The sequence below is a fragment of the Pristis pectinata genome, chromosome 10, assembly GCF_009764475.1.
Source record: "Pristis pectinata isolate sPriPec2 chromosome 10, sPriPec2.1.pri, whole genome shotgun sequence".
Lineage (NCBI taxonomy): Eukaryota > Metazoa > Chordata > Chondrichthyes > Rhinopristiformes > Pristidae > Pristis > Pristis pectinata.
This window is the reverse complement of record NC_067414.1, coordinates 10,724,194-10,750,604: the sequence shown is the minus strand read 5'-3', so window position 1 is coordinate 10,750,604 and position 26,411 is coordinate 10,724,194. Positions and strand designations below refer to the sequence as shown.

The following is a 26,411-nucleotide window of genomic DNA, read 5'->3' as shown; positions in this document are numbered from 1 at the left end:
AAGCTGACACATCTCCGAAAGGAAAACTCCAGCTGAGGTTTAACAGGGATTTGGAAAGATTTAACACAGCTTCCTTGCTTTTGTATTCCATAAAGCACAGGATCTGGGTTTTTCTCGGTATATAAAATAACTTCCTTTTTTTTCCTGCCACCTTCATAGTTTTGTGTACGTTAACCCCAGTCCCTGATTTCTCTGTTGCAGGACCTCCTTTTAAGTTGTGCCAGTTCAATCTCTACACTCAACACTATGAACCGACTTCAATGGTGTATCACCCCTGCTCCCCTCCCCTACCTGTTGCAACCTGCCTGTCATCTTACACCCCTCCTCAGTCCACCAATCACCTCGGGCTCCTGTCTCACCACTCCCCTTCTCCTCTTTATACTGGCCATCTCCCCTCTCCACCATGATGCAGGGTTTCAACCCAAAACATCGACAATTCCTCTCCTCCTATAGATGCTGCTCGACCCACTGAGTTCCTCCAGCAGATTGTATGTTGTCTACAGTGTGTCACCCTGACATCCAAAAACAAGGGGGAAAGGGTAGAGGGAAAAGTTATATTTTGGGGAGTACAACACCTCATATTCCATCTCGGGAGTCTCCAACCTGACGGCATGAACATCGATTTCTCTAACTTCCGGTAAGCACTCCCCCTGTTCCCCCTGCCCTTTGTTTTCCCTCATCCCTCTGGCCCCTTTACCCCTTCTCTTTCCCCTCCCTCACCCTCACAACCTGTCCCTCACCCACACCTTCCTCCCTCTGGTTCCCCACCTCCATCCCTTCAATCCATGGTCCACTGTCCTCTCCCATCAGATTCCACCTTCTTCAGCCCTATGCCTCTTCTACCTATCACCTCCCAGCTTCTCACATCACGCCAACTTACCCCCTTCCCCACCTACCTCCCTTCCCCTTCTCACCTGGATTCACTCGCCAGCGTGTGCTCCTCCCCCTCCCCTTTTTATTCTGGCTTCTGCCCTCTTCCTTTCCGGTCCTGATGAAGGGTCTCAGCCCGAAACGTCAACTGTTCATTTCCCTCCGTAGATGCTGCTGACCCCCCGAGTTCCTCTAGCATTTTGGGTGTGTTGCTCCAAATCTCCAACATGTGCAGAATCTCTTGTCTCCATAATATTTTGGGAACTGTCCCAGGCAAGTTTCACAAGACTATATCCACAACTGCAAAATACCTTCATTGCTACTGAGTAAAAATCCTGGAATGCTTCACTTGAAGCCATATGGACAGCAGGAGGTTGAGAGGACGGTTTGTCACCTCTCTAATGTGGGGATGTTTAATAAATACCAGCCTTGCTGGGCAAGAAGTAACAGAGTAAGTGACAGCTGCAAGGAACAGTGCTGGCTCGTTTTACTGCTGAACCCCAGCTTTAGTGACCCCAAAGGATGTGGAAGCTTTAGAGAGGGTGCAGAGGAGATCTACCAGGATGTTGCCTGGATCGGAGAGCATGTCTTATAGATTGAGCGAACTAGGGCTTTTCTCTTTGGAGAGGAGGAGGATGAGAGGTGACTTGGTAGAGGTGCACAAGATGATAAGAGGCATAGATCGAGTGGACAGTCAGAGACTTTTTCCCAGGGCGACAATGGCTAATACGAGGGGACATAATTTTAAGGTGATTGGAGGAAGGTATAAGGGGGATATCAGGGGTAAGTTTTTTCTTACACAGAGAGTGGTGGGTGCGTGGAACGCACTGCCTGCAGAGGTTGTGGGGGCAGATACATTAGGGACATTTAAGAGACTCTTAGATAGACACATGAATGATGGAGAAATGGAGGGCTATGTGGGAGGAAAGGGTTAGATAGATTTTAGAGCAGGATAAAATGTCGGCACAACATTGTGGTCCGAAGGGCCTGTACTGTGCTGTAGTGTTCTATGTTCTATGTAAAGCAGGGCAGGGGTCAAAAATTTGCAAGGGGAAAAATGTACAAAAAAAGGTTGGATTTTATTTTGTTTGCTATATTTTGAAAAGCTGTACAGAGCATAACATAATACCTGATGTGTTCGCTTCATTCATGGTGAAGTAACAGTACAGTGAAGCAACATAAAGTTAGAACTAAACATCACTCGTAATACAATTTAGTGAACTGTAAGAAAACATATTTACAGTTGTAATTTTATAAAAAGTGAACTAAATTCCAAATAAAAAAGTAATTTAAAAATGACAAAAAAATTAAAAATGATATTTTAACTTTCTTGGCAGAATTTGGCTTCTGAGGAAGAGGTTTGACTCTTAACAGTAACGAGATCTCCCTGAAACACTCAGCTGTTAGTTTGACTCCACGCAGCTGACAGATGTTGCAGTATCCGGACAGCGGCAAGACCGGCTCCCAGGTGTAGCCAGGCATAGATGGGTGCAGCCTCCGTTGTTTACAGCGCAGTGGTTCTGTCCTATTAAAACCAATCCAAACAGATGTCATCAAAGTCAAGGTCGAGTTTATTGCCACATGCACATGTGTGCACAGGTGCAATGAAAAACTTACCTGCAGCAGCATCACAGGCACACAGCATCATATAAGCAGCATTCACAAGAAAAACAAAGTAAACATATGTCTGTGCCCTCACTGAACAACAACTCACATGTATGTAGCACCTTTGCACAAGTGAATCATCTCAGAGAGTGTCACCAGACGAAGTCTAACAACAAGCTACATAAAGAACTATAAGGATGGGTGATCAAAACATTGGTGAAAGGGACACAGGAGACTGCAGATGCTGGAATCTGGAGCAACAAACAATCTGCTGGAGGAACTCAGCGGGTCAAGCAGCATCTGTGGGAGGCAAGGAATTGTCGATGTTTCAGGTCGAAACCCTGCATCTGGTCCTAACCCGAAACATCAACAAATCCTTTCCTCCTACAGACGCTGCTCGACCCACTGTGTTCCTCCAGCAGATTGTTTGTTGCTCCTTGGTTAAAGAGGTCAGTTTTAAGGAGGGTCTGAAATAAGGAGAGGAAGGGCGAGAAATGGAAAGGATCCAGACAGAGCTTTGGAAGTTGAAGTACTGGATGCTACAGTGAAGTGATTACAATGTGAGGCAGTCAGGACGCCAGAATCAAAGGAACAAAGATAGCACAGGGGGTTATAGGAAATTACAGAGATACAGAGGGGGCCACGTTGACGGACAATTTGAAAAAGGCATTGAGAATTTTGAATAAGACATTGTTGGATCGGAGCAAGTCGAGCTCAGTGCTCTGGACTCAAAAGTTTGGGCAACCAGAGGAATAGTCTTTCTAAAGCTTACCTTACAACATGACTGTGTAACAGTCTGTAGTGAAGGCAGCAGTGATGCCAAACCAAACACTTCAAACAGCACAAGTTCAACTCCAGCCCAATCTGTCAATCACATTCAGAAAATCCCGAAGAACAGAGTGTGCATTACCTGGGGGACACTGCGAGTAAGCTGTGGTTATTCCATACAGACGGGACTGTCTGGTTGGCTTTTGTTCATCAGTCTCTCGTCCAATAGTACGGTCCACGGCTACGACAGACTCCCTATAGGAACACAATGTTTAAACAATGCAATGGTTAAACACTTGCAGTACTGGATCCAGTTCACATTGTCACACATTTTTTTGACACCATAACATCTATGGAATACTTGGCTATACTTGAGACAACATTCCCTGCACTGCAAATCATATAAAGGCAGGCATTTCCATGGCTCTTTGAAAGTCTAATCTAATTAGTCCCACTTTTCCTATTCTCATATTCCTCTAAATGTTTCCCTTTCATGTATATACACAATCTCTAGTACTGCATTTACTTCCAACATCCTTTCAAACCATAAATTACTGCTTAAAAACATCTCTAATCTCTTTGTCTTTTCTACCAGCTGCCTTGAATCTGTGTCCTTTGGTTATTGACCCTCTTGTTTCTGTTGACACTACCAAAGTCTCACAATATTGAACACCTCCATTAAATCTCCCCTTAACTTGCTTCAGTCCAGACCAACCCTACCTTCTCTTAATTTATACCTTCAAACTTCTTCCCAGCAGGTGAACCATAAATACACAACCACAGCGTATAAAGTTTTCAACAATTTCTTCACACACCCATGGACTGTAACAGAGAAAGTTTACTTTGTCCTAGTAAATGCTTAAACTCCCAGAAAGGTCCTGCAAAAATTTCAGTCACTTGATAGCTTATTGTTTTAAACTTCGCAACAACTCTCAGACATTTAACACTCAGACCCACTAACAACGCAATCTCTATAAAGGACATCAGTTTGAAACTTTACTGTCAATACACTAACCTCACAAATCCAGTGGCAGGAAAAAGGGCTGAAGAGCAATTTTCCTTGCAAATGAAAATTTAAGCAATATTTATTCATGAAGTTGAGAATCAAGTAAAGAGACATTTGTACATTTAGCAACTAAAAGAAGAAATGATGCGTTGCGTAATACATTGGAAATGCCCCAAGATGTGCAGTTTCAGTGCAGGTTTTTGGCTGACATCAAACGTTGGAACTTTGTGTGAATATTTTCGGTGTGTGCATGCAAGGTTTTTAACTAAACAATCATATAATCTCATTCAAAACATTGAACAACCTTGGTGTCCAAGATAAAGCAAGGCATGCCAGATAATCTATTTAGTCACAAGATGTGCAAGACTGGATCTAGGCTGAATGTCAGGAGGTGATTCTTTTCCCAGAGGACAGTGGACCTCTGGAACAGGCTCTCATTTTGTGGGATAACTGACAGCTTGCTTCTGGCTATTTTTGAGATTTTCCTCATACCTGCTAACGTATTGGTTTTCATTTGCTAGGGAGTTGGAAGGATAACTTTTTGTAACTTGTGTTTGTGATCCAGTTTCTCACCTCCCTCAAGAGGCCACATAATTTCAGCTGGAATGAAGAGTGTGCAGGTGGTGATGTGCAGAATAATGTGGCACATGTCCTTCCCTACTCTGTTCAGGGATGACTAAATAAAATCTCTTTCACTAGGAAAGAGAAGGTTACGGGGTGACATGTATTTTTTAGCATTTCGAGAAGGCTTGACAAAGGGCTTTAAAGGATTCGTAAAGGTGTCCTGTAGAATTGCAAAGGCTTTACGATACCGAAGGCCATTTAGCATGTTGTGTCTGTGCTGTTGCAAAAGACCTATCCAGCCCAATTATTTTCCTACACTGGGATCGTAGCCTGTGGGTCACAGCACTTCAAGTGCACACCCAAGTACTGTTTATGTGTGGACAGGTTTCCTGCCTCCAACCACCCTTTCAGCTAGTGACTTCCACCCTTTTTCCTTCATCTCCTCTGTATTTTAATCTTATGTCCTCATGTTTTTGACTCATCTACTAGAGGAAATGTCCTTCCAGTTTATTCCAAAACAGGCCCCTCAATCATATGCACCTCAATTGAGTATCCCCTCTCCTCCTTTGTTCCAAAAGAAAATAATCCCAGCTGATCCCACCTTTCCTCACAGTTAGGATGTTCCAGTCCTGGCAACATCCTGATTGATCTTGTCTGCACCTTTTCCGGTACCTCATGCCTTTACATCAACACGGGGACACAGTATTCCACCTGTGACCTAACTAATGGATTCAGGAGAAACCACTTTACCCAGAGGGTGTTGGGAAAGTGGGACCTGCCACCACAAACAGCAGTTGAAATGAATGAGTTTGATGCGTCTTAAGGGAAGCACGACAAACACACGATATAAAGGAACAGAAGGATGTGTTGATAGGGCGAGCTGAAATTGGATGGGTCCTTTTGTAGAGAATGAGTACTAACAAGTTAACACTCCCTTTCTCACAGTAATCACGGTGGCACAGCTAGTACAGCCACTGCCTCACAGCTCCACTGACAAGAGTTCAATCCTGACCTCGGGCGCTACCGGTGTGGAGTTTGCACGTTCTCCCTGTGACTGCATGGGTTTCCCCAGGTGCTCCTATTTCCTCCCATATCCTAAAGACATGCAGATCAGTAGGTTAATGGGCTACTATAAATTTCCCCTAGTATGTGGGCAATTGCTATAATCTGGGGGAATTGATGGTAATGTGGGCAGAATAAATAACAAGGAAAATTAGCAGAGGAGCAGCTGTGAGCAAACATACACTCAATGGGCTTAAAGGCCTTCTATGTGCTAAAGAAGTCTGGTGCACCAGTTGCTCCAAATGGGCTATTATATGCTACATTGGTATTGGTATGGGTTTACTATTGTCACTTGTACTGAGGTACAGTGAAAAACTTGTCTTGCATACTGATCATACAGGTCAATTCATTACACAGTGCAGTTACATTGAGTTAGTACAGAGTGCACTGAGGTAGTACAGGTAAAAACAGTAACAGTACAGAGTAAAGTGTCACAGCTACAGGGAAGTGCATTGCAGGTAGACAATAAGGTGCAAGGTCACAACAAGATAGATCGTGAGGTCAGAGACCATCTCATCGTATAAGGGAACCGTTCAATAGTCTTATCACAGTGGGATAGAAGCTGTCCTTAAGCCTGGTATGTGCCCTCAGGCTCCTGTATCTTCTACCCGACGGAAGAGGAAAGAAGAAAGAATGACCCAGGTGGGTGGGGTCTTTGATTATGCTGGCTGCTTCACCAAGACAGTGAGAGGTAAAGAGGTAAAGAGTCCAAGGAGGGGAGGCTGGTTTCCATGACGTGCTGAGCTGTGTCCACAACTCTCTGCAGTTTCTTGCGGTCCTGGGCAGAGCAGTTGCCATACCAAGCCGTGAGATGCATTCAAATAGGGTGCTTTCTATGGTACATTGATAAAAGTTGGTGAGTGTCAAAGGGGACATACCGAATTTCTTTAGCCTCCTGAGGAAGTAGAGGCGCTGGTGAGCTTTCTTGGCCATGGCATCTACATGATTTGACCGGGACAGGCTATTGGTGATGTTTACTCCCAGGAACTTGAAGCCCTCAACCCTCTTGACCTCAGCACCATTGATGTAGACAGGTGCATGTACACCGCCCCCTTTCCTGAAGTCAATGACCAGTTCTTTTGTTTTGTTGACATTGAGGGAAAGGTCGTTGTCATGAAATATTCTACATACTGTAATATATAGCACTATCACAGAAAAGCTGATTGAAGTGGTTACTGTACCTCCTCCAGTCTGTGTAGTACAAATATCTTCCATAGCTTGTAACTCCAAAGGGGTACTGGATACCCTGAAGGATCTTCCTGCGTCCACTGCGATCCGGATTTATACATTCTAACCTCTGGGTCCCTGCAGAGAATGAAACGGTTACTAATCTCACTCGAGAAGGACACTAGTTTTGGCTAAACAGTTAGTGTTACTGGACTACTGATCAAGATGCATGATTTCAAATCTCATGTCAGCAGCTGAGGACTTAATTTCAATTAATTAGATAAAGAATTAAAATTGGTAAATTGGTTTAGAATCAGTAATGATAGCCATAAGACTACATTATTATTAAAAAGCCGCTTGATTCACGAGTATCCTTGGCGAAAGGAGATCTGCTATCCTTGTCTGATCCGTGTGTGACTTCAGACTTTGCTCGCTGGGGTTTACCTTTAACTGCCTTCTGAAGCTGTGGAGCAAGCCACACGTAACGGAAAAGTGGAAATGTGCAGATGCTGGAAATCCAAAGACAGAAACTGCTGGAAAGGGTGCGGATAAAATTCACGAGGATGTTACCAGGACTGGAGGGCTGGAGTCACAAGGAGAGGCTGGACAGGCTGCGACTTTTCTCCCTGGAGCATAGGAGGCTGAGGAGTGACCTTATAGAGGTTTAGAAAATCATGTGCGGAATAGATAAGGTGAATGGTCACAATCTTCTTCCAGGTTCGGGGAGTGTATTGGTTTTTGGTATTGGTATTGGTTTATTATTGTCACTTGTACCGAGGTACAGTGAAAAACTTGTCTTGCATACCGATCGTACAGGTCAATTCATTACACAGTGCAGTTACATTGGGATAGTACAGAGTGCATTAAGGTGGTACAGGTAAAAACAATAACAGTACAGAGTAAAGTGTCACAGCTACAGAGAAAGTGCAGTGCAATAAAGTGCAAGGTCACAACATGAGGTTAGAGTCCATCTCATAGAGGGCATAGGTTTAAGGTGAGAGATGAAAGATTTCAAAGGGAGCAACAAACAATGTGCTGGAGGAACTCAGTGGGTCGGGCAGCATCTGTGGGGAGGAAAGGAATTGTCAGCACTTTGGGTCGAAACGCTGCATCAGGAGTGGTGTAGGGAGGGTTTCAACCCAAAACGTTGACAATTCCTTTCACCCAACAGATGCTGCTCAACCCGCTGAGTTCCTGCAGCACATTGTGCGTTGCTCCAGATTCCAGCATCCGCACTCTCCTGTGTCTCCAAGACTGAAAGGAGACCTGAGGGGCAACTTTTTCACACAGTGGGTGGTGGGTATGTAGACGGATCTGCCAGAGGAAGTGGTAGAGGCGGGTACAAATATGTTTAAAATACGTATGTACAGGTACATGGATTGGAAAGGTTTAGAGGGATATGGGCCAAATGCAGGCAAATGGGACTACAACTTGGTTGGCATGGAGGAGTTGGGCTGAAGGGCCTGTTTCCATGCTGTATAACTATCTCTCTCAGGCCAGGCAGACGATAGATCATTACCCTGAAATGTTAACTGTGTGAGTGGGGGGGTGGGAGAGCAAGCAGGAGAGAGGGAGGCAAGCAGGGGGTGTGGGCGGTAGAGAGGGGGGTGTGGGCGGGGCCGAGAGGGAGGTAGGGTGGGGTGGGTGGCAGAAAGAGGGGCGGTGGGTGGCAGAGAGGGGTGAGCGGGACCGAGGGGGGTGAGCAGGGGAGGGGGGTGAGCGAGGTGGGGGGAGAGAAGTGGGGGAAGGTTAGAGAGGCAAAATGAGAGAGCACGAGTTTCACCAACAGAATTGAGCTGATGTTAATTGGACACAGAACCTGCCCTTTAAGAATTTATTGCAACTAACTTTTGGATAACCTCCAAAGCAGATTTTAAACATTAATCAGTAAAATCTGACGTGGAATGATGCAGTTGGACCTTTAACATTTGCTCAACAACATCCCATTGTTCGGGGGGGGGGGGCGGGGGCGGGGGCGGGGGCGTCACTGGGATAACTGGCATTTATCACCCACCACCAGTAACCGCAACAGAAACTGCCTGCAAACAGTGCTCATGCTTTTACTACAAGCACTTCCCACATTATAGGCTGAATATTTTTCCTCCCTCCAAGAAACATTTCAATATTTTATCCACAGGAGCTGCTGTGTTTGGACTCACACTAGGCTGAGCAATGGAAATTCAGCAAAGAACCATGGGGCACTGCCTCAAGACCACAATACATTTATTAATTTCTTTCAAACATAATCCCATTCAAAAGTGCGCAGTGATTTACATGCACCAGCTCCAGTTTAAAATTTTTATCCTTAATGTTCAAATCTCTCTTGTGTATATCTGGGACCTTAAGCTCTGGAACTATTTTGAATCGTCCACCTCTCCTTCATTCTTTAAGATCCTCCTTAAAGCCTTTGTTTGCCTACCTGTGTGATGGCAAAGTGTCATATTATTTCCACTTATGCCCCAAACAATGTCTGATAATACATTGGGATGTTATAATGCTGTTCACCCACCTCTGTTCCCTGCCTTTAGTAAGGTGAATTAATAAGACACTTTGGTTTGAACATTAGCTCCCAAGGCCCACAGCCTTTCTGAAAGGAAAGGAGGTTTAGATTTGCACCACGCTTTAAAGGTGAGGCAAAGGACAGCTGGAAGATGCAGAGAAGCCGAGCCTGTTCCAATCTGTGCATAATCACAGGGAGCACAGCAGCCAATTTCTGACCCTTGCCCGACATTCTCAAGTCAAGTCAAGTCGAATTTATTGCCATGTACACAAGTACGGTGAGGTACAGGTACAATGAAAAACTTGCTTGCAGCAGCATCACAGGCACATAGGTACAGACAACACACAGAATATAAATTATACATAAATTATACAAGGCAGTGAAGGGAGAGAGAAAAAGACCGCAAAAACAAGACATTAGTGCAAAACAATCAGAGACAAGTCCATGGTAGTGCAAGTGGTCCGTACTGTTCCATTGCTGAGGTAGGGTTAGGGTTGTGCTGGTTGGTTCAAGAACCTGATGGTTGTAGAGAAGTAGCTGTTCCTGAACCTGTTGGTGTGGGACTTCAGGCTTCAGGGACTGCACCCAAACCCCTCCTGAAGGATTCACGAGTAAACTGTTAGGTGCAACAAACTTATTCAAAGGTCAGCTTCTCTGGAACCATGAGTTAAATGTAGGATATTGAGGGGTGAAATTGGGAAATCCAGAACTCCCTTCTTTCAGAAAGGCTGTGAACATTAGGGACTGATGTTTAAACCAAGATAGTTTTATTGATGAAGGTTAATGAAGTCAGGGAGCAAAGGTGGGTGAAGCACCTTTCACAATTTCAACGCATACCTTTTGAGATGCAGTCTTCATTGTAATGAAGGAAACTTCACACCAAACCCCCAACAGCAGCAATGTGTTAATGGAATAAATGTTAACCAAAACACTAAACTTATCACAGGAATAAAAATCAGCAAGTCAGGCCTACTTCAGAGGAAACAGGCTCAAGCACCTGAAAAGCACACTCCTGTTCCCATGAGGGATAAAATGCTGATTGACGTTAATCAACTTGTGAAGAAGACATGAAGTAGAGAGAGGAGCTCGTGCCCCGGTGTCCACCCCTGAGGGCAGAGCTGTCCAGTGAAAATGTCAGGCAACATGGCCCCTGATGATAAAGGAGTTGTGGGAAATTGGTTTATTGTTACATGTACCGAGGTACAGTGAAAAACTTTGTTTTGCATGCCGTCCATACAGATCATTTCATCACATCACTGCATTGAGGTAGTACAAGATAAAACAATAACAGAATGCAAAATAAAGTGTCACAGCTACAGAGAAAGTGCAGTGCAGGCAGACAATAAGGTGCAAGGCCATAACGAGGTAGATTGTGAGGTCAAGAGTCCATCTTATCGTACTAGGGAACCGTTCAATAGTCTCACAACAGCGGATAGAAGCTGTCCTTGAGCCTGATGGTACGTGCTTTCAGGCTTTTGTATCTCCTGCCCAATGGGAGGGGAGAGAAGAGAGAACATCTGGGGTGAGTGGAGTCTTCGATTCTGTTTGCTGCTTAACAGGAAACATGACATCAACCATCAGAAAATTCTCCTTGTGAACAGCCATGACCTGCCCATTCACGAATTGCCTTCCATCCACAAAGAACCATAGAACCATACAGCACAAAACAGGCCCTTCGGCCCACCATGTCGTGCCGTCCATCAGACCACCCTCACACTACCTAACCCCTTCCTCCCGCATATCCCTCTATCTCACGTTCCTCCACATGCCTATCCAACAAGCTCTTGAACCTGTTCAATGTATCTGCCTCCACCACCACCCCAGGCAGTGCATTCCATGCACCAACCACTCTCTGGGTGAAAAACCTCCCTCTGACATCTCCCCTGAACCTCCCACCCATAACCTTAAAGCCATGACCTCTCGTCTTGAGCATTGGTGCCCTGGGAAGGAGGCGCTGACTGTCTATATCTATTCTTCTCAATATTTTATACACCTCTATCATGTCTCCTCTCATCCTCCTCCTTTCCAGTGAATAAAGCCCTAGCACCTTAAGCCTCTCCTCATATTCAATACTCTCCAATTCAGGCAGCATCCTGGTAAATCTCCTCTGCACCCTCTCCAATGCCTCCACATCCTTCCTATAATGAGGCGACCAGAACTGAACACAGTACTCCAAGTGTGGCCTAACTAGAGTTTTGTAAAGCTGCATCATCACCTCACGGCTCTTAAACTCAATCCCGCGACTTATGAAAGCCAACGTCCCATTGGCCTTCTTAACTGCTCTTTCCACCTGTGAGGCAACTTTCAATGAACTGTGAATATGAACCCCCAGATCCCTCTGCTCCTCCACACTGCCAAGTACCTTGCTATTCACCCAGTACTCTGCCCTGGAGTTTGTCCTTCCAAAGTGTACCACCTCACACTTCTCTGGATTGAACTCCATCTGCCACTTCTCAGCCCAGCTCTGCATCCTATCAATATCCCTCTGTAAGCTCCGACAGCCCTCCACACTATCCACAACACCGCCTATCTTAGTGTCGTCTGCAAACTTACTAACCCAGCCCTCCACCCCCTCATCTAAGTCATCTATAAATATCACAAAAAGTAGAGGTCCCAGAACCGATCCCTGCGGGACACCACTAGTCACTGCCTTCCAATCCGAGGGCACTCCTTCCACCACAACCCTCTGCTTTCTACATGCAAGCCAATTCCTAATCCACACAGCCAAGCTTCCTTGGATCCCTTGGCCTCTGACCTTCTGAAGAAGCCTACCATGAGGAACCTTATCAAATGCCTTACTAAAATCCATGTAAACCACATCCACTGCACTGCCCTCATCAATCTTCCTGGTCACCTCCTCAAAGAACTCTATCAGGCTTGTGAGGCAAGATCTTCCCTTCACAAAGCCATGCTGGCTGTCCCTAATCAGTCCATGATTCTCAAGGTGTTCATAAATCCTATCCCTTACAATCCTTTCTAACAGCTTACCCACCACAGACGTGAGACTCACCGGTCTATAATTCCCTGGCCTATCCCTATTACCTTTTTTGAACAAGGGCACAACATTCGCAACCCTCCAATCCTCCGGCACCACCCCCGTAGACAACGAGGACTCAAAGGTCCTTACCAGCAGTTCAGCAATCTCCTCCCTAGCCTGGGGAAAATCCCGTCAGGCCCCGGAGATTTATCTGCCTTAATATTATTTAACAACTTCAACACATCCTCCCTCTTGATATCAACAACCTCGAGAACATTACCCCTACCAGCACTCCCTTCCGCATCATCAAGACCCCTCTCCCTGGTGAATACCGAAGAGAAGTACTCATTGAGAACTTCTCCCACTTCCGCCGCCTCCAGGCAAATTCTCCCACCTTTGTCCTGAATCGGACCTACCTTCACCCTAGCCATCCTCCTACCCTTCATGTACTTGAAAAAGGCCTTGGGATTTTCCTTAACCCTACTAGCCAAAGCCTTTTCATGTCCCCTTCTAGCTCTCCTCAGCCCTTTCTTAAGTTCCTTCCTTGCTACCCTATATTCCTCACGGGCCCTGTCTGAACCTTGCTGCTTATACCTCACGTATGCTACCTTCTTCTCCCTAACAAGTCGTTCCACCTCTCTCGTTACCCATGGTTCCTTCACCCTGCCATTCCTTCTCTGCCTCACCGGGACATATTTATCCCTAACATCCTGCATAAGGTCCCTGAACATCGACCACATCTCCATGGTACATTTTCCTTCAAAAAGGACATCCCAATTTACACTCCCAAGTTCTCTCCTTATGGCCTCGTAGTTAGCCCTTCCCCAATTGAAAAACCTCTTGTCCTCTCTGCACCTGTCCCTGTCCATGACAATTTTAAAGGTTATGGAGCAATGGTCACTGTCCCCCAAATGCTCACCCACCAATAGATCCTTCACCTGTCCCGGTTCATTTCCTAAAACTAGATCTAACATGGCATTCCCTCTAGTCGGCCTGTCAACATATTGCGTCAGGAATCCCCCTGGACACAGTTAACAAATTCCGTCCCACCTAAACCTTTGGCACTAAGCAGGTTCCAGTCTATATTTGGGAAGTTGAAGTCTCCCATTATCTGGGAGAGATCTGGCTTTTCAAGGCAGCCCTTTGGGAACCTGGATGCAGTTGATGGCAGCCTGCTCATTGGGAAAGCCAGGGATGCTGGCAGATCCAAGTGTCACCTGTTCCTTGATAAAGTCAAAGTAAACATCACTGATGCTGTGGTGGACCGTGAGTTGTAGCAGAGATCAGCAGTGTTCCTCTGGAATGGTCTAGAGACCAGGTAGTTGAGAGTTTCAGTTACCTGGACCTCCACAGAGAGAGCAGTCCAGGCACCAGAGTGTCTTTCCGTAGACTGTCACAGTTCTCAGTTATAGCAGCCTTAGAACACCCAAGCCTGGGAACACCAGAGAAGTCTGGGTACAATCTGGTGTCTCAGGAGTCTCTCTGGGAATAATGTCTTTGGACTTGGCCCATTCCATGTCCCTGCCCCATAAGCCTTGATCCTCTCAGAGTTGTTTGTAATGCCTAGTCCGTAGCTTCCAGCAAAAAAAATGAGGCTGCCTTTCAATGTGTGTGGAGAGGCCACACCTGGAGTATTGCACAGAGTTTTGGTCCCCTTACAAAAGGAAGGATATAACAGCATTGGAAGCAGTCCAAGAGAGATTCACCAGGCTAATTCCTGGGATGAGAAGACTATCCTATCAAGAGACGCTAAACAGGTTGGGTCTGTATTCTTTGGAGTTTAGAATGTGAGGGTGATCTTATTGAAATATAGAGTATCCTAAGGGGGCATGAGAGGGTAGATATTGAGATGTTTTCTCCAGTGGGAGAGTCACAAAGGAATATAGTTTCAAGATGAGGGGCCGGTCATTCTAAACCAAGGTATGTAGGAATTTCATCTCACAGAGGGTGGGGTATCTCTGGAATTCTCTGGCTGTGGAGGCTGGTTCATGAGAAGGATTTAAAGTGGAGGTAGATACATTTTTTTAAAGATTGAGGGATTCAGGGCTTTGGGGAAAAGGCACAAAGGCAGAGTTGAGGTTTGGGGTAAATCCAGAGTTTGGGGCAGGCACAGTAGTGTAGCGGTTAGTGTAACGTTATTACAGTGCCAGCGACCCGGGTTTAATTCCGGACGCTGTCTGTAAGGAGTTTGTATGTTCTCCCTGTGTCTGCGTGGGTTTTCTCCGGGTGCTCCGGTTTCCTCCCACATTCCAAAGACGTACAGGTTAGGAAGTTGTGGGCATGCTATGTTGGCGCCGGAAGTGTGGCGACACTTGCGGGCTGCCCCTGGAACATTCTATGCAAAAAGATGCATTTCACTGTGTGTTTCGATGTACATGTGACTAATAAAGATGTCTTATCTTATCAAGTCAGCAATGGTTATGTCAAATGGTGGGGCCAGGTGCCTATTCCTACTATTTTCTGGTGTTCTTACGTGCGGGAACCAGCTCTCCCTGCCAGTTTGAGGACTCTGGAAGGCCATTCTGCCAGCTGCAGTCTGCAGATCCGCTTGGATATCAAATTAGATCTTGACCGGACCAACAACCAATGCGAACTCAACCTGAAGACTGATGTTTTCAATCCAGCCTTCCAAACCTGAACCCGACACACACAGCCGGGTCCTGTTGGTTCAGCTTCAGAACACTGGCAATCTCTCCTGTGGGGATCAAGCCCGTGGTGTAGCTGGCGGCAGTGGTTCAATGTTTAACTGGAAGAAAGTGCTCCTCACCTGATGAATGGTATCAGACAAGAACACATCAAAACAGTACTGGAGGATGGTTTTAAGTTGATGCTCATCAGTTACACAATCTTAATCCTCAATAGGAAGTGCTAGGAACAGTATCCATCATAGAGTCAGCACTCTGTACATCATAAGATGTACACAACACATACTTGCAGCGAGAGGTCAGATGAATTAGGAAATTTTAGACCAGCAACAAGAGCAGCAGAAGTGTGGCAGCATAGTGAGGTACAGTCATCCACGCATTCAGGTGCTGTAAAACCTGTGATAGAAAAACTCTCTCGATTCCACATACCTGCATCAGCCCAACACAACACTGCAGCGTACGGGTCATAGGTCAGCCCGTTGGGCAGGCCCAGATCGTCTTTCACAAGAATCCGTCTGTTTGTTCCATCCATGTAGGAGGTCTCGATCTTGGGAGCTGCTCTGTTCCAGTCTGTCCAGTACAGGTTCCTGAAAGAATACAATGGAGAGGTGGTGTATTGTGGAGGGTCGTGGCTGTCATGTGACAGCACTGCCCCTACCTGGTTGGAAGACACACCACTGCAAATCAAGGTTTGGCCCCGCCCCGCCCCACCCCACCCCACCCCACCCCACCCCACCCCACCCCACCCCACCCCACCCCACCCCACCCATCAGCACAAACCTGGCCATTGGTCTTTTTAAATTACCTGGGCTGGACCCCCCCAGCCCTCCAGCACTATAAAGGGTGCCACATGTGCTCGACTCGGCCTCTTTGTCTCCAAGGGATTCACCCTGCTTTGCTCCAGGCTGAGCACTGTGAAATGGCGCGGGAGAAATTGTTGGTGAGGTGTGCACTGTTAAAAGGGGTGGGAGCATTTTAGTTAGTATCCCTGGTAGCACAGAGCTGTGCCTGCACTGATCAAGGGGTGGCGGGTATCGTATTGTTTTTCCTTGATTGTCTGCACCTAGTTTGTTGTGTGTGTGTGTGTGTGTGTGTGTGTGTGTGTGTGTGTGTGTATTTTCCCACACTCGCTATAAACTGTGCGTGTGTGTTGTTCCCGTTACCCTTTCCCCGTGTTTGTCTTTTGTAAATAAATCATTTGTCTCTAACTCTGTGTTCAGAGTCCTTGCCTCTGAGACCCCGAACCTGTTTCACAACAGGTGGTCCCAGTGGTAGGGTGAAGACTGGGTGACTAATAGCGAGACAGAAAGCTGGAGTCTGCAGGTGGGCAGGAAAGCGGCAGAAGGAGTTCAGTGTGGAGAGGTGTGAGGGAGAGCAGACAAGCTCAGGAATACAGAACAAATGGTAGGTTACTGATGGGTATATAGAAGTAGAGCAATCTTGATGTATCACTGGAAGTGCCAGAAGAGGGAGATCAGGTGGTTAAGGAGGCATAAGGGATACTTCACCAGCCGGGTATAGAATGTAAGAGTACAAGGACACGTTGGACTGTATCAAACCACAGTTGGGCAAGTGTACACTACACTGTGTGCAGAACATCACCATGAGGAACATGATGATGCTGGAGGAACTCAACAGGCCAGGTAGCATCCGTGGAGAAAAGCAGACGGTCAACGTTTCGGGTCAGGACCCTTCTTCAGGACCTTCTTGGGTCCTGACCCGAAACGTTGACCACCTGCTTTTCTCCACGGATGCCGCCTGGCCTGCTGAGTTCCTCCAGCAACGTCGTGTTTTTTGTCTAGATTCCCCGCATCTGCAGTCCTTTGTTTCTCTAGCAGAACGTCACCATGTTCTTTTAAAGGACTTTGGTCCAATTTCACATACGTTTTCTGGGATCCAATTGATTCATCTGGAATGCATCAAAAGAGGGTGAGACATAATTTCTAGCCATCAATAATGTGAAACAGCAGTGGAGACAAAACCTGTGGTGGGATTTTAAAAGAATCTGGAAAAGCATGGACCAGCAACTGGAGAAGACCATTTGCCCAAATGGCTTTTGTTTGGTCAGTATTAACATAATGGGCTGAATGGCTTCCTCCTACACTCAATTCTTGATCTAAGATTCTGGGGGGGTTTTCAAAGGAAGGTATTTAACCCACTGAGCTGGTTCCTGATCTTTGAAAAGCCACCTATAGAACATAGAACACTACAGCACAGGACAGGCCCTTTGGCCCACAATGTTGTGCCGACATTTTATCCTGCTCTAGGATCTATCTAACCCTTCCCTCCCACATAGCCCCCCATTTCTCTATCATTCATGTGTCTATCTAAGAGTCTCTTATATGTCCCTAATGTATCTGCCCCCACAACCTCTGCCGGCAGTGCGTTCCATGCACCCACCACTCTCTGTGTAAAAAAACTTACCACTGACATCCCCCCTATACCTTCCTCCAATCACCTTAAAATTATGTCCCCTCGTGTTAGCCATAGTAGTCTCAGTCCTCCCGCTATATTCCCATGCCCTCAAACAACTTCTTTTCAAGCATTTACCCAAATCCCCTTTGAGGGTTATTACTGAATTTGTTCCCATTATTGTTTCATGTGGTCTAATCCAGATCAAAACAACTCACTGGATAAAAGTATTCTCTCTTTCCTGGTTCTTAAATCTGCATCCTCAAGTGATCAACCATGTCAACAGTAGAAACAGCTCCTTTATATTTATGCAATTGTAAACCCTCGTATTATTTGGAATAGCTGTATCAAATCTTTTCTGATCCTTCTCCATATTATGGAAAACTATCCCCAGTCTCCCCACATCTCTCAATTCACTCGTCCCTGGTAACGTACTGGTTAATCTCCTCCGCACTCCCTCCCAATACATCTGGTTTATATTTACCATGTCGTTAAGCAGAAAGATGGGCAAAGGCTCTCGCCCGCCTACCCTAATGTGCTACAAATTCAGATTCAGCATTGCTGTCACACGATCCTACCAGTACACGATATCGTCTCTCTGTTGCCACCACCCAAGTCCTTGCACATTCTCTTACCCTGCTTGCTGCTGCTCCCAGTTTGAGAACAATTTCATGGAGGCAACTGTCGCACTCTTGCTTCTGTTTCTTGTGTCTTTATGTTGTGAAATGACTTTCAAAGCTTTCACACCATGAACCAGGACAGGGTATATTGGAGGGTCTCTCACACACTCGGTGGGTACCACACGTGTGCAGCTTGTGGGAGGATCCACACATGGACCGTGCCAAATGCCCACACGCACAAACTAGACACTACTAACTTAGGTTTAATGAGATGCAATTAGCCAACAGAACAAGAGAGCAGATCATCCGGAGTCCCCAGATGTCTCCTCCACTGAACATTTGTGAGTGGGATGTACAATAAACAATGAAAATTAGTTCAAACTGGCTGATCTTTATAATCACTGTCAGGATGTGGGTGAATGCTGGCAAGGGAGGAATTTGTTGCCCGTCTCTAGTTGTTTTGAGAGGGTAATGATGATGGGGACTTTCTTGAACCGCTGACAACAACTTAAGTCCGCCCACTGCTTCTCCAGCCCAAGCTGGTTTCGGCTTGGAAACAGAACAGGGCCAGACTGGGTAAGGAGAGTGGACTTCCTCGCTGGTGTGGGGTGGGACTCATACCTGGGACACACGGTGCAGGAATGGCAGGTTCCCACACCAGTGCAGAGCCAGTATCATACCTGGATCAGACTGGGCAAGGGTGCTGGGTTTCCATGCTGGCACAGAACTAGAATCATACCTGGATCAGTGGGCAAGAGTGGTGGGTTCCCTTACTGGTGTGGTGTGGGACTCATTCGTGGATCAGACTAGGTAGGGCGGGGAGGTGGGGATGGGTTCCCATTCTGGTGTAGGGACAGAATCAAACATGGGCTAAGACTGCACAAAGATGGAAAGGTTCCCACATCAGTGCAAGGCCAGGGGCATACCTGGCTCACACTGGGTTAATGAGGTGGGGTACAGAGACCTGAATCAAACCTGGCCCAGGCTGCATGTGGGTGTCCAGTTCTTCCAGATTTCTTTACCACCACAGGACGTTTTATAGACATAAAAGGCAGTGAGTGGAGTGGGTGACCTGGGACCCTGATAAAAGGTGCAGAGAGGTGCAGTGTTGGGAGCTGAGAATGAAGTGTGACAACAGGCTACGCCACCAAACTTCACATCTTTCAGAAGTTTTGTCAGTAATTCCTGCAGGACACTGGGAGGCTATTTGAAATGTTGACTCCCAAAGGTGTAAGGGAGGAATTGCAGCACGTCCCCACTTCCTGGAATTTTTTGCTCTCGGCCTTTTCTTTCAGTATTGCACCAACCGGGAAGATAGGGTCAAAGTTCAATTCAAACACAGCTCCAGGCCTCCAGAAGTGACTGGAGACACTGGAGACTGCAGCTCCGGAAGTGACTACATTCCACAATTACAGGCAATCAATCAGTCTTCCAGCAGGCCTGATCTCCCCTACATCACATTTGAAAATATGTCATCAGCTATGAATTTAAGAATATTAAAAGCACAACTTGTTTCTTGCACACTTTAGATATTAAGAGTATTGAGAGGTCTCCTATCACGTACCCGTGGACAGGATCTGCAACGATTGCCCGTGGGTTGACCAGGTCATCGGTGAAGAGCACCCGCCTCTGGTCACCGTCCAGTTTAGCCACTTCAATTCTGTCCAGCCCAGAGTCTGTCCAGAAGACGTTGCGGCCCAGGTGGTCAATGGCTAATCCTTCGGGGCTCTCGAGACCTTAAATGCAAAAACGCGCAATAAGTTCCGATGCAGAGCAGATGGGGCAACTAGACCCTGAACAGTCAGCACATGAAGAGATGAGAGAAAAATAACGACTATAGATTACAGATCTGCTCAGGCATCAAGTTAATCAGATCTGTTTATGCATCAGACTGACCACAGCCAATCCGAACTTTACCCAAACCAAAGGAGAGAGAATTTCTTTTGATGCACAATCCATTTGCTGCCCAGAGACCATGCACCTACTCAAACTAGCCCTGCATCAGTAGAATATACAGGAGCCTGAGGGCACATACCACCAGCCTTACTGTGATAAGACTATTGAACAGTTTCCTTATACGATGAGATGGACTCTGACCTCACAATCTACCTTGTGACCTTGCACCATATTGCCTATCTGCACTGCACTTTCTCTGTAGCTGTGACACTTTACTTGGTACTGTTATTGTTCTTACCTGTACTACCTCAATGCACTCTGTACTGACTCAATGTAACTGCACCGTGTAATGAATTGGCCTGTACGATCGGTTTGCAAGACAAGTTTTTCACTGTACCTCGGTACAAGTGACAATAATAAACCAATACCAATACCCATCTGTCCCCAACTAATGTAATCCTGCATCTACCTAAATATTTGTAAAGTCCCAAGCTTAAACAGAAGTTACAAAGAGCCAATCCAACCCAAGCCAGTGACTCAATCTTTTTGATATCCAACCCCTACGGTCAAGTTCCGTTGGGCCAGAGCTGGGCAGTAAGGTTCCACCGTCTCACCCCTTCCCCTCTCTTCTATATACCGGCCATCTTCCCTCTCCACTCTCAGTCCTATTGCAGGGTTTCAACCTGAAACATCGACAATTCCTTTCCCCCTACAGATGCTGCTTGACCCACTGAGTTCCTCCTGCAGATTATTTGTGGCTCCAGATTCCAGCATCTGCAGTCTCTTGTATCTCCACTGACAATAATTGAAATCGCTGTACCAGTAAAGTAAACTAGGCTCACATTTTACTACTAAGGCGTGATGGGATAAACCTTAACCAGAGAGCAGAGACCCGGTCAATTTAAATTTACCTTCCAAGTCAAACCAAACTTACTACATCAAGAACATCTAATTTAAAACAGATTTAAAATGGAAGGAAAATACAAGGCAGGGGCAGGATAAAACACACCAGCACTATTCCAAAACAAATTCTTAGTCCTTGAAATTTCATCTTTCCCAGTTCCAAAACATTTCAAAATTGGTTGGCATTTTCTTCCCCTCAAACTCCCAAAGATTATTAACGCGTCATGTCTGAGCTGCTGCATCTTTAATGTCAGGCTGGATCACATGGTCAGGTCTCAAGACCAACATCATTCTGTTCGGCGTGCTGTACTATTGTGTGGAAGGTGGACGCATCAACAGATGGTGATCATATGGGAGATGAGAGAGAAGCAGTATCTGTAACTGATAACTGAGGAGTTTGGGGTCTGCGCAGAACATTTTCTTTATGGATGCAGTGTAGGATCACAACTACAGGAAACAAGTTGCCTATGCTATAGAGCTGGTGTCTGACAGCTTGGACAGAGGTTAAGAGCTTCAGACAATGACTCATCCCTCCCTTAAACATGGCAATTCTGTCCTGTTAGTGTATAGTACAATAAACAAATATTGTTAAACTAGAGAGGGAGCTGGGTGAGCATGTTTAATCCTGTGTCGTCCGTAGATGCTGGCATACTGCACTTTCAAAAACACTGCCAGTGTACTGAAACCCCTCCTGCCATTAACGCAGGTGTGCTGAGCTCAGGAAATCCCCTCCTCCCGGCTAGGCATGGTCACAGGCACCAGCATGGCAGGGTCTGCGACTGCCAGTTACCGAATGGAGACCAGGTGGCGCATTTCCAATGGACAGAGTCCTTGGGCACCAGTCAACTGGCAGTAGCTGATTGCTGGCTGCCCACTGTTACCCCCATGGAATTCCTAAGCATAACTGAGTTAATGGAGAATGACAGGTTGGGGGTGACAATGACAAGGACCACCAATTTAAAATACTCACTGATTGCACAGAAAGAATTGAGCAGGTTTGGAAACCAGAGCAGCTTTTAAAAGTAAAATTCGAAAAACATTTCCAACAGGTGAGGATATGGAGAGAAAGTGGCCCAGTGTAGCACATTTGAAACTGTTCTAACCAAGAGCCAGCCCAGACAGAAGAAGCAAAATGACTCGGTCTGCTTTGGGGATCTTCTTTGGTTCAATAAATGCTGCATAACAAAATGAGCAAGAAATAGCAAAATTCTGGTCCAAGAATCACTGCCTTCTCTGTGCTCGATTTCATTCCTTTTAATGAAGTGAATTTTGTCTTTTCAGAAGGTGGTATCAAGTGGTGCCCAGGAATCTTCAATCTTCTAACCCTACTTAATGGATGCAATGAAAAAGAACTGACATTTATATAGTATCCTTGTGACATCTCAAGGCATACTGAAGAAACAAATGCTCAGTGTAACCTTGGTCTGCACAGGGCAATCTCCCACATACATTAATGAGATAACAGCCAGATCATCTGCTTCAGTGAAACTGATTGAGGGTTAAGTATTGACCAGGACTCTGGGGAGAACTCCCCTTCTCTTCTCTATAAGGGGCCGCGTATCTTTTACATCCACTAAGGTGATAGGTAGAGTTCCTCCTTCAGAGAAGACACCTCCAACAACAGCAGCCACCCACCCTCAATGATCACGCTGGATTGCGCACTCAAGTTCTCCAGTGGGACCCCTTCTAACTCTGACAAAAATAGCTGACGCAAAAGAATATTGAATATCACTAGCTGTACATAAAATATTTCTGTCGAGAGTGGACATCAGACCCATGGTTAAGGATTCATTGCGTGTTCCTCCCCAGTTTTATCCAAACCTATTGCGACGATGGTCATGGGCTCTCCTCCTTGAAGACTAGCCCGGCTGATGGTGCGCCCAGCGATGTCAGTCCAATATACCATCTTGTCTACGCAGTCATACGCAACACCAATGACCACCTTATCCTGAAGGCAGAAGAAGTGTCAAGTTAGGCTTATACCCCCTTCTTTTCAGAGCAGTGAAAGAAAACAAGCTGCAATGCAGATCATCCTTTTGGAGCCAAGAAGTTCAACTGCTTAGTTTATATTTTATGCCCAAAGCTCCAGAGACAAAGTCAACACTCCATTAGATTGCATTCTTTTCTTGTAAATTACTGAAGCTGACACATTTTCTGAACCCAAGGCTGATGACCCTGAAAGAGTCTGAGGCTTTTACGATGGGACTGCTAGGTCACTTGGACACGTGTTCAAACATAATCATCTGGCAACAATCAAACCCAGACACAGTTTGGCAAAAAAAATGCTTCCACCATGTTGACTAAATATACAGATGACTAGTAGGTTGGTGCATTACTGCAGTGCTAATAACTTATTTACAGCAAAATGATAAGACAACCCAAGGCATTTCAGAGGAACGTTACCAAACAGAAACTCAAATAATGAGATCCCAGGACAGGTTCGTCAAACAGGTGGGTTTCAAGAGAAAAGGTGAGAGAAAAGATGAGAGAATTCCAAAGCACAAGTCCCAGGTAGCTGGAAAAATCAACTGCCAATGAGGAGCAACTGGGAGGCTAGAAATGGAGGAACGCAAAGCCCTCCAAGCCCAGGAGAACTGGAGGGGTTTACAGTGACACACGTGGGCAATGGCACTGAAGGATTTGAATACAAACATGAGGATTTAAAATCAATCACATAAACTGCCAAGGTTATTAAGGTCATGTTTATAATGATGCTTATTACTGTGATATGAAAATCTGAATTGAGGAATTCCTACTTTTATAGCTCAGGTGGACTCAATGGCATAACCTTTTTTTGCAGATCTAAATTATTTTGTATTGATGGAAGCTGACAGAGTGGATATAACAATTCTTTCTTTATTTTTTCAGGTTTTGGGTATTGGTGGCAAGGTCAGTATTTATTGCCCATCCCTCAAAGAACTGCCGAGGTCTGGACTGCAGGTGCTCCCCACAGCACTGTTTGCAACAGAGTTCCGAGATTTAGACACAGCAATGATAAAGGAACTGGTGATAATTACTTGCGATATTGGGAGGGCTTGGTAGGGGAACATGCAGACGGTAGTGTTCGCATGCACTTGCTGCCCCCACCCTCCTGGTAATAGAGGATTCACATTTGGGAGGTGTTGTTAGAGTAGGTTAAGTGAGTAATTGCAATACATATTATAGATAACACACACTTCAGCCAGTGTGCATTGATAGCATAGGGAATCAATTATTAGGGTGGTTGATGTGGTATAAATAAGCAGGCTACTTTGATCAAATTCGTGTTGAATCTCTTCTATGATTGGATCTGCAGTAAGTCAGACAAGTGGTGATTATTACCATAGATGCTAGAATGGACTGGGGTGTCAGGAAGCGAGTCAGTCATCACAGGATACCCAGCCTCTGACCTACTCACGTAACCACAGTATTTATGCGGCTGCTGACAGGTTGAGTTTCTGGTCAATGGGGTGCCCCAGGAACGGAAGGGTGGGGAGGCTTGATGGCAATGCCATTGAATGCCCAGGGTAGGTGGCAAGACAATCTCACGGGAGATGGTCATTGCCTGGTAGTTTGGTGCTGCAATTGTTACTTGCCACTTACCTGCCCATGCCCAAATGTTGTCTGGCTGCTTGATTTGCTGGTATTGGTTTATTATTGTCACAAGTACCGAGGTACAGTGAAAAACTTGTCTTGCATACCATTCATACAGATCAATTCATTACACAGTGCATTGAGGTAGTACAAAACAATAACAGAATACAGAGTAAAGTGTCACGGTTACAGAGAAAGTGCAGTTCAGGCAGACAATAAGGTGCAAGGTCATAATGAGGTAGATTATGAGGTCAAGAGTCCATTTTATCGTACTAGGGAACCATTCAATAGTCTTATAACAGAGGGATAGAAGCTGTCCTTGAGCCTGGTGGTATGTGCTTTCAGGCTTTTGTATCTTCTACCTGATGGGAGGGGGGAGAAGAGAGAATGTCCAGGGTGGGTGGGGTCTTTGGTTACGCTGGCTGCTTTACTGAGGCAGCAAGAAGTATAGAGTCTATGGAGGGGACGCTGGTTTCCGTGACATGCTGAGCTGTGTCTACAACTCTCTGCAGTTTCTTGTGGTCACGGGCAGAGCAGTTACCATACCAAGCTGTGAAGCATCAAGGTTGTGAGTGGAATTGAAGACTGTTGAATCATCAGCACACATCCCCACTTCTGATTTTGTGATGGAAGTAAGCTTAAGGATGACACAGCTGAAGATGGTTCAGCTCAGGACGGCCCTAAGGAACACCAGCAGTGATGTCCTGGGGCTGGGATGATTAATCTCCAACAACCCCCACAATCAACTTCTGGTGTGCAAGCTACAACTCCATCCACTGGAGTGTTTTCGCTTTGATGCCCACTGACTTCCGTTTTACCAGGGCTCCTTGATCCCACAGTCAGTCAAACAACTGCCTTCATGTCAAAGGCAGTCATTCCAACCTCACCGCTGGAGTTCAGCTCCTTGGTCCATATTTGGATCAGGGCTGTGGTGATGGGTGCAATAGTGCTCAGGACCTGGGTATGATCCTGACCTCTGGTACTGTCTATCTGGAGTCTGCACATTCTTCTCACGACTATGTGAGCTTTTCCCGGGCACTCTCATTTCCTCCCCACATCCCAAAGACATGGATGGAAATTTCCCCTTAGTGTTGGTAAGTGGCAAAATAATCAAAGAGGATTTTATGGGCATGTGAGAGAGAATAAGTTACAGGGATACAGGGAAACAAGGAGAGGCAGAATGGGATTGTTCTTCTGGGAGTCAATGACCCCGAATGGCTGCTTTCTGTGTAACAAGTTGGTTACGCCTGGAGTTGGGTGGTGAAACTCACACTGCGCATCAGTGAGCAGGTTATTGATGAGAAAATGCTGCTTGTAGATCACAAGACAAGGGAGCAGAAGTAGGCCATTCGGCCCATCGAGTCTGCTCCGAAGGGAAAAAAGAAAAAGAAATGAGAAATTGGGGGGGCGGAGGGCAAAAACCAAAAAAACTATTCTAACCCCAATTTCCAGCCTTATCCCCATATCCCTTGATACCCCGACTAATTAGATATCTATCTATCTCTTCCTTAAACGCCTCCAATGATCTGGTCTCCACTGCTATACGTGGCAAGGAATTCCACAAATTCACCACCCCCTGGCTAAAGAAATTTCTCCTCATCTCTGTTTTAAACCTATACCCTCTAATTCTAAGATTGTGCCCTCTGGTCCTGGACTCACCCACCGAGGGAAACAGCTTGGCCACATCTACTCTGTCCAGTCCTTTCAACATTTTAAATGTTTCTATGAGGTCCCCTCTCATTCTTCTGTACTCCAGTGAGTACAGTCCAAGAGCCGACACTCACTCATCATATGTAAGCCCTTTCATTCCGGGAATCATCCTCGTAAATGTAGCACAGTTGAC

General features: G+C 45.9%; 1 protein-coding gene across 1 annotated transcript in view; it reads right to left on the bottom strand.

Annotated features, from left to right (window-relative positions):
* Window positions 1-1,947: 1,947 nt before the first annotated feature.
* Window positions 1,948-26,411, bottom strand: part of nid1a (nidogen 1a) — a 95,707-nt gene continuing 71,243 nt past the window's right edge. The window contains exons 15-20 of the mRNA XM_052024063.1: window positions 22,817-22,943; window positions 19,761-19,932; window positions 15,594-15,751; window positions 7,057-7,180; window positions 3,386-3,498; window positions 1,948-2,395 (exon numbers count right to left, since the gene is read on the bottom strand). Coding sequence (XP_051880023.1) covers window positions 2,274-2,395; window positions 3,386-3,498; window positions 7,057-7,180; window positions 15,594-15,751; window positions 19,761-19,932; window positions 22,817-22,943 — 816 coding nt within the window. The 3' untranslated portion in view covers window positions 1,948-2,273. The remainder of the gene's footprint in view (window positions 2,396-3,385; window positions 3,499-7,056; window positions 7,181-15,593; window positions 15,752-19,760; window positions 19,933-22,816; window positions 22,944-26,411) is intronic.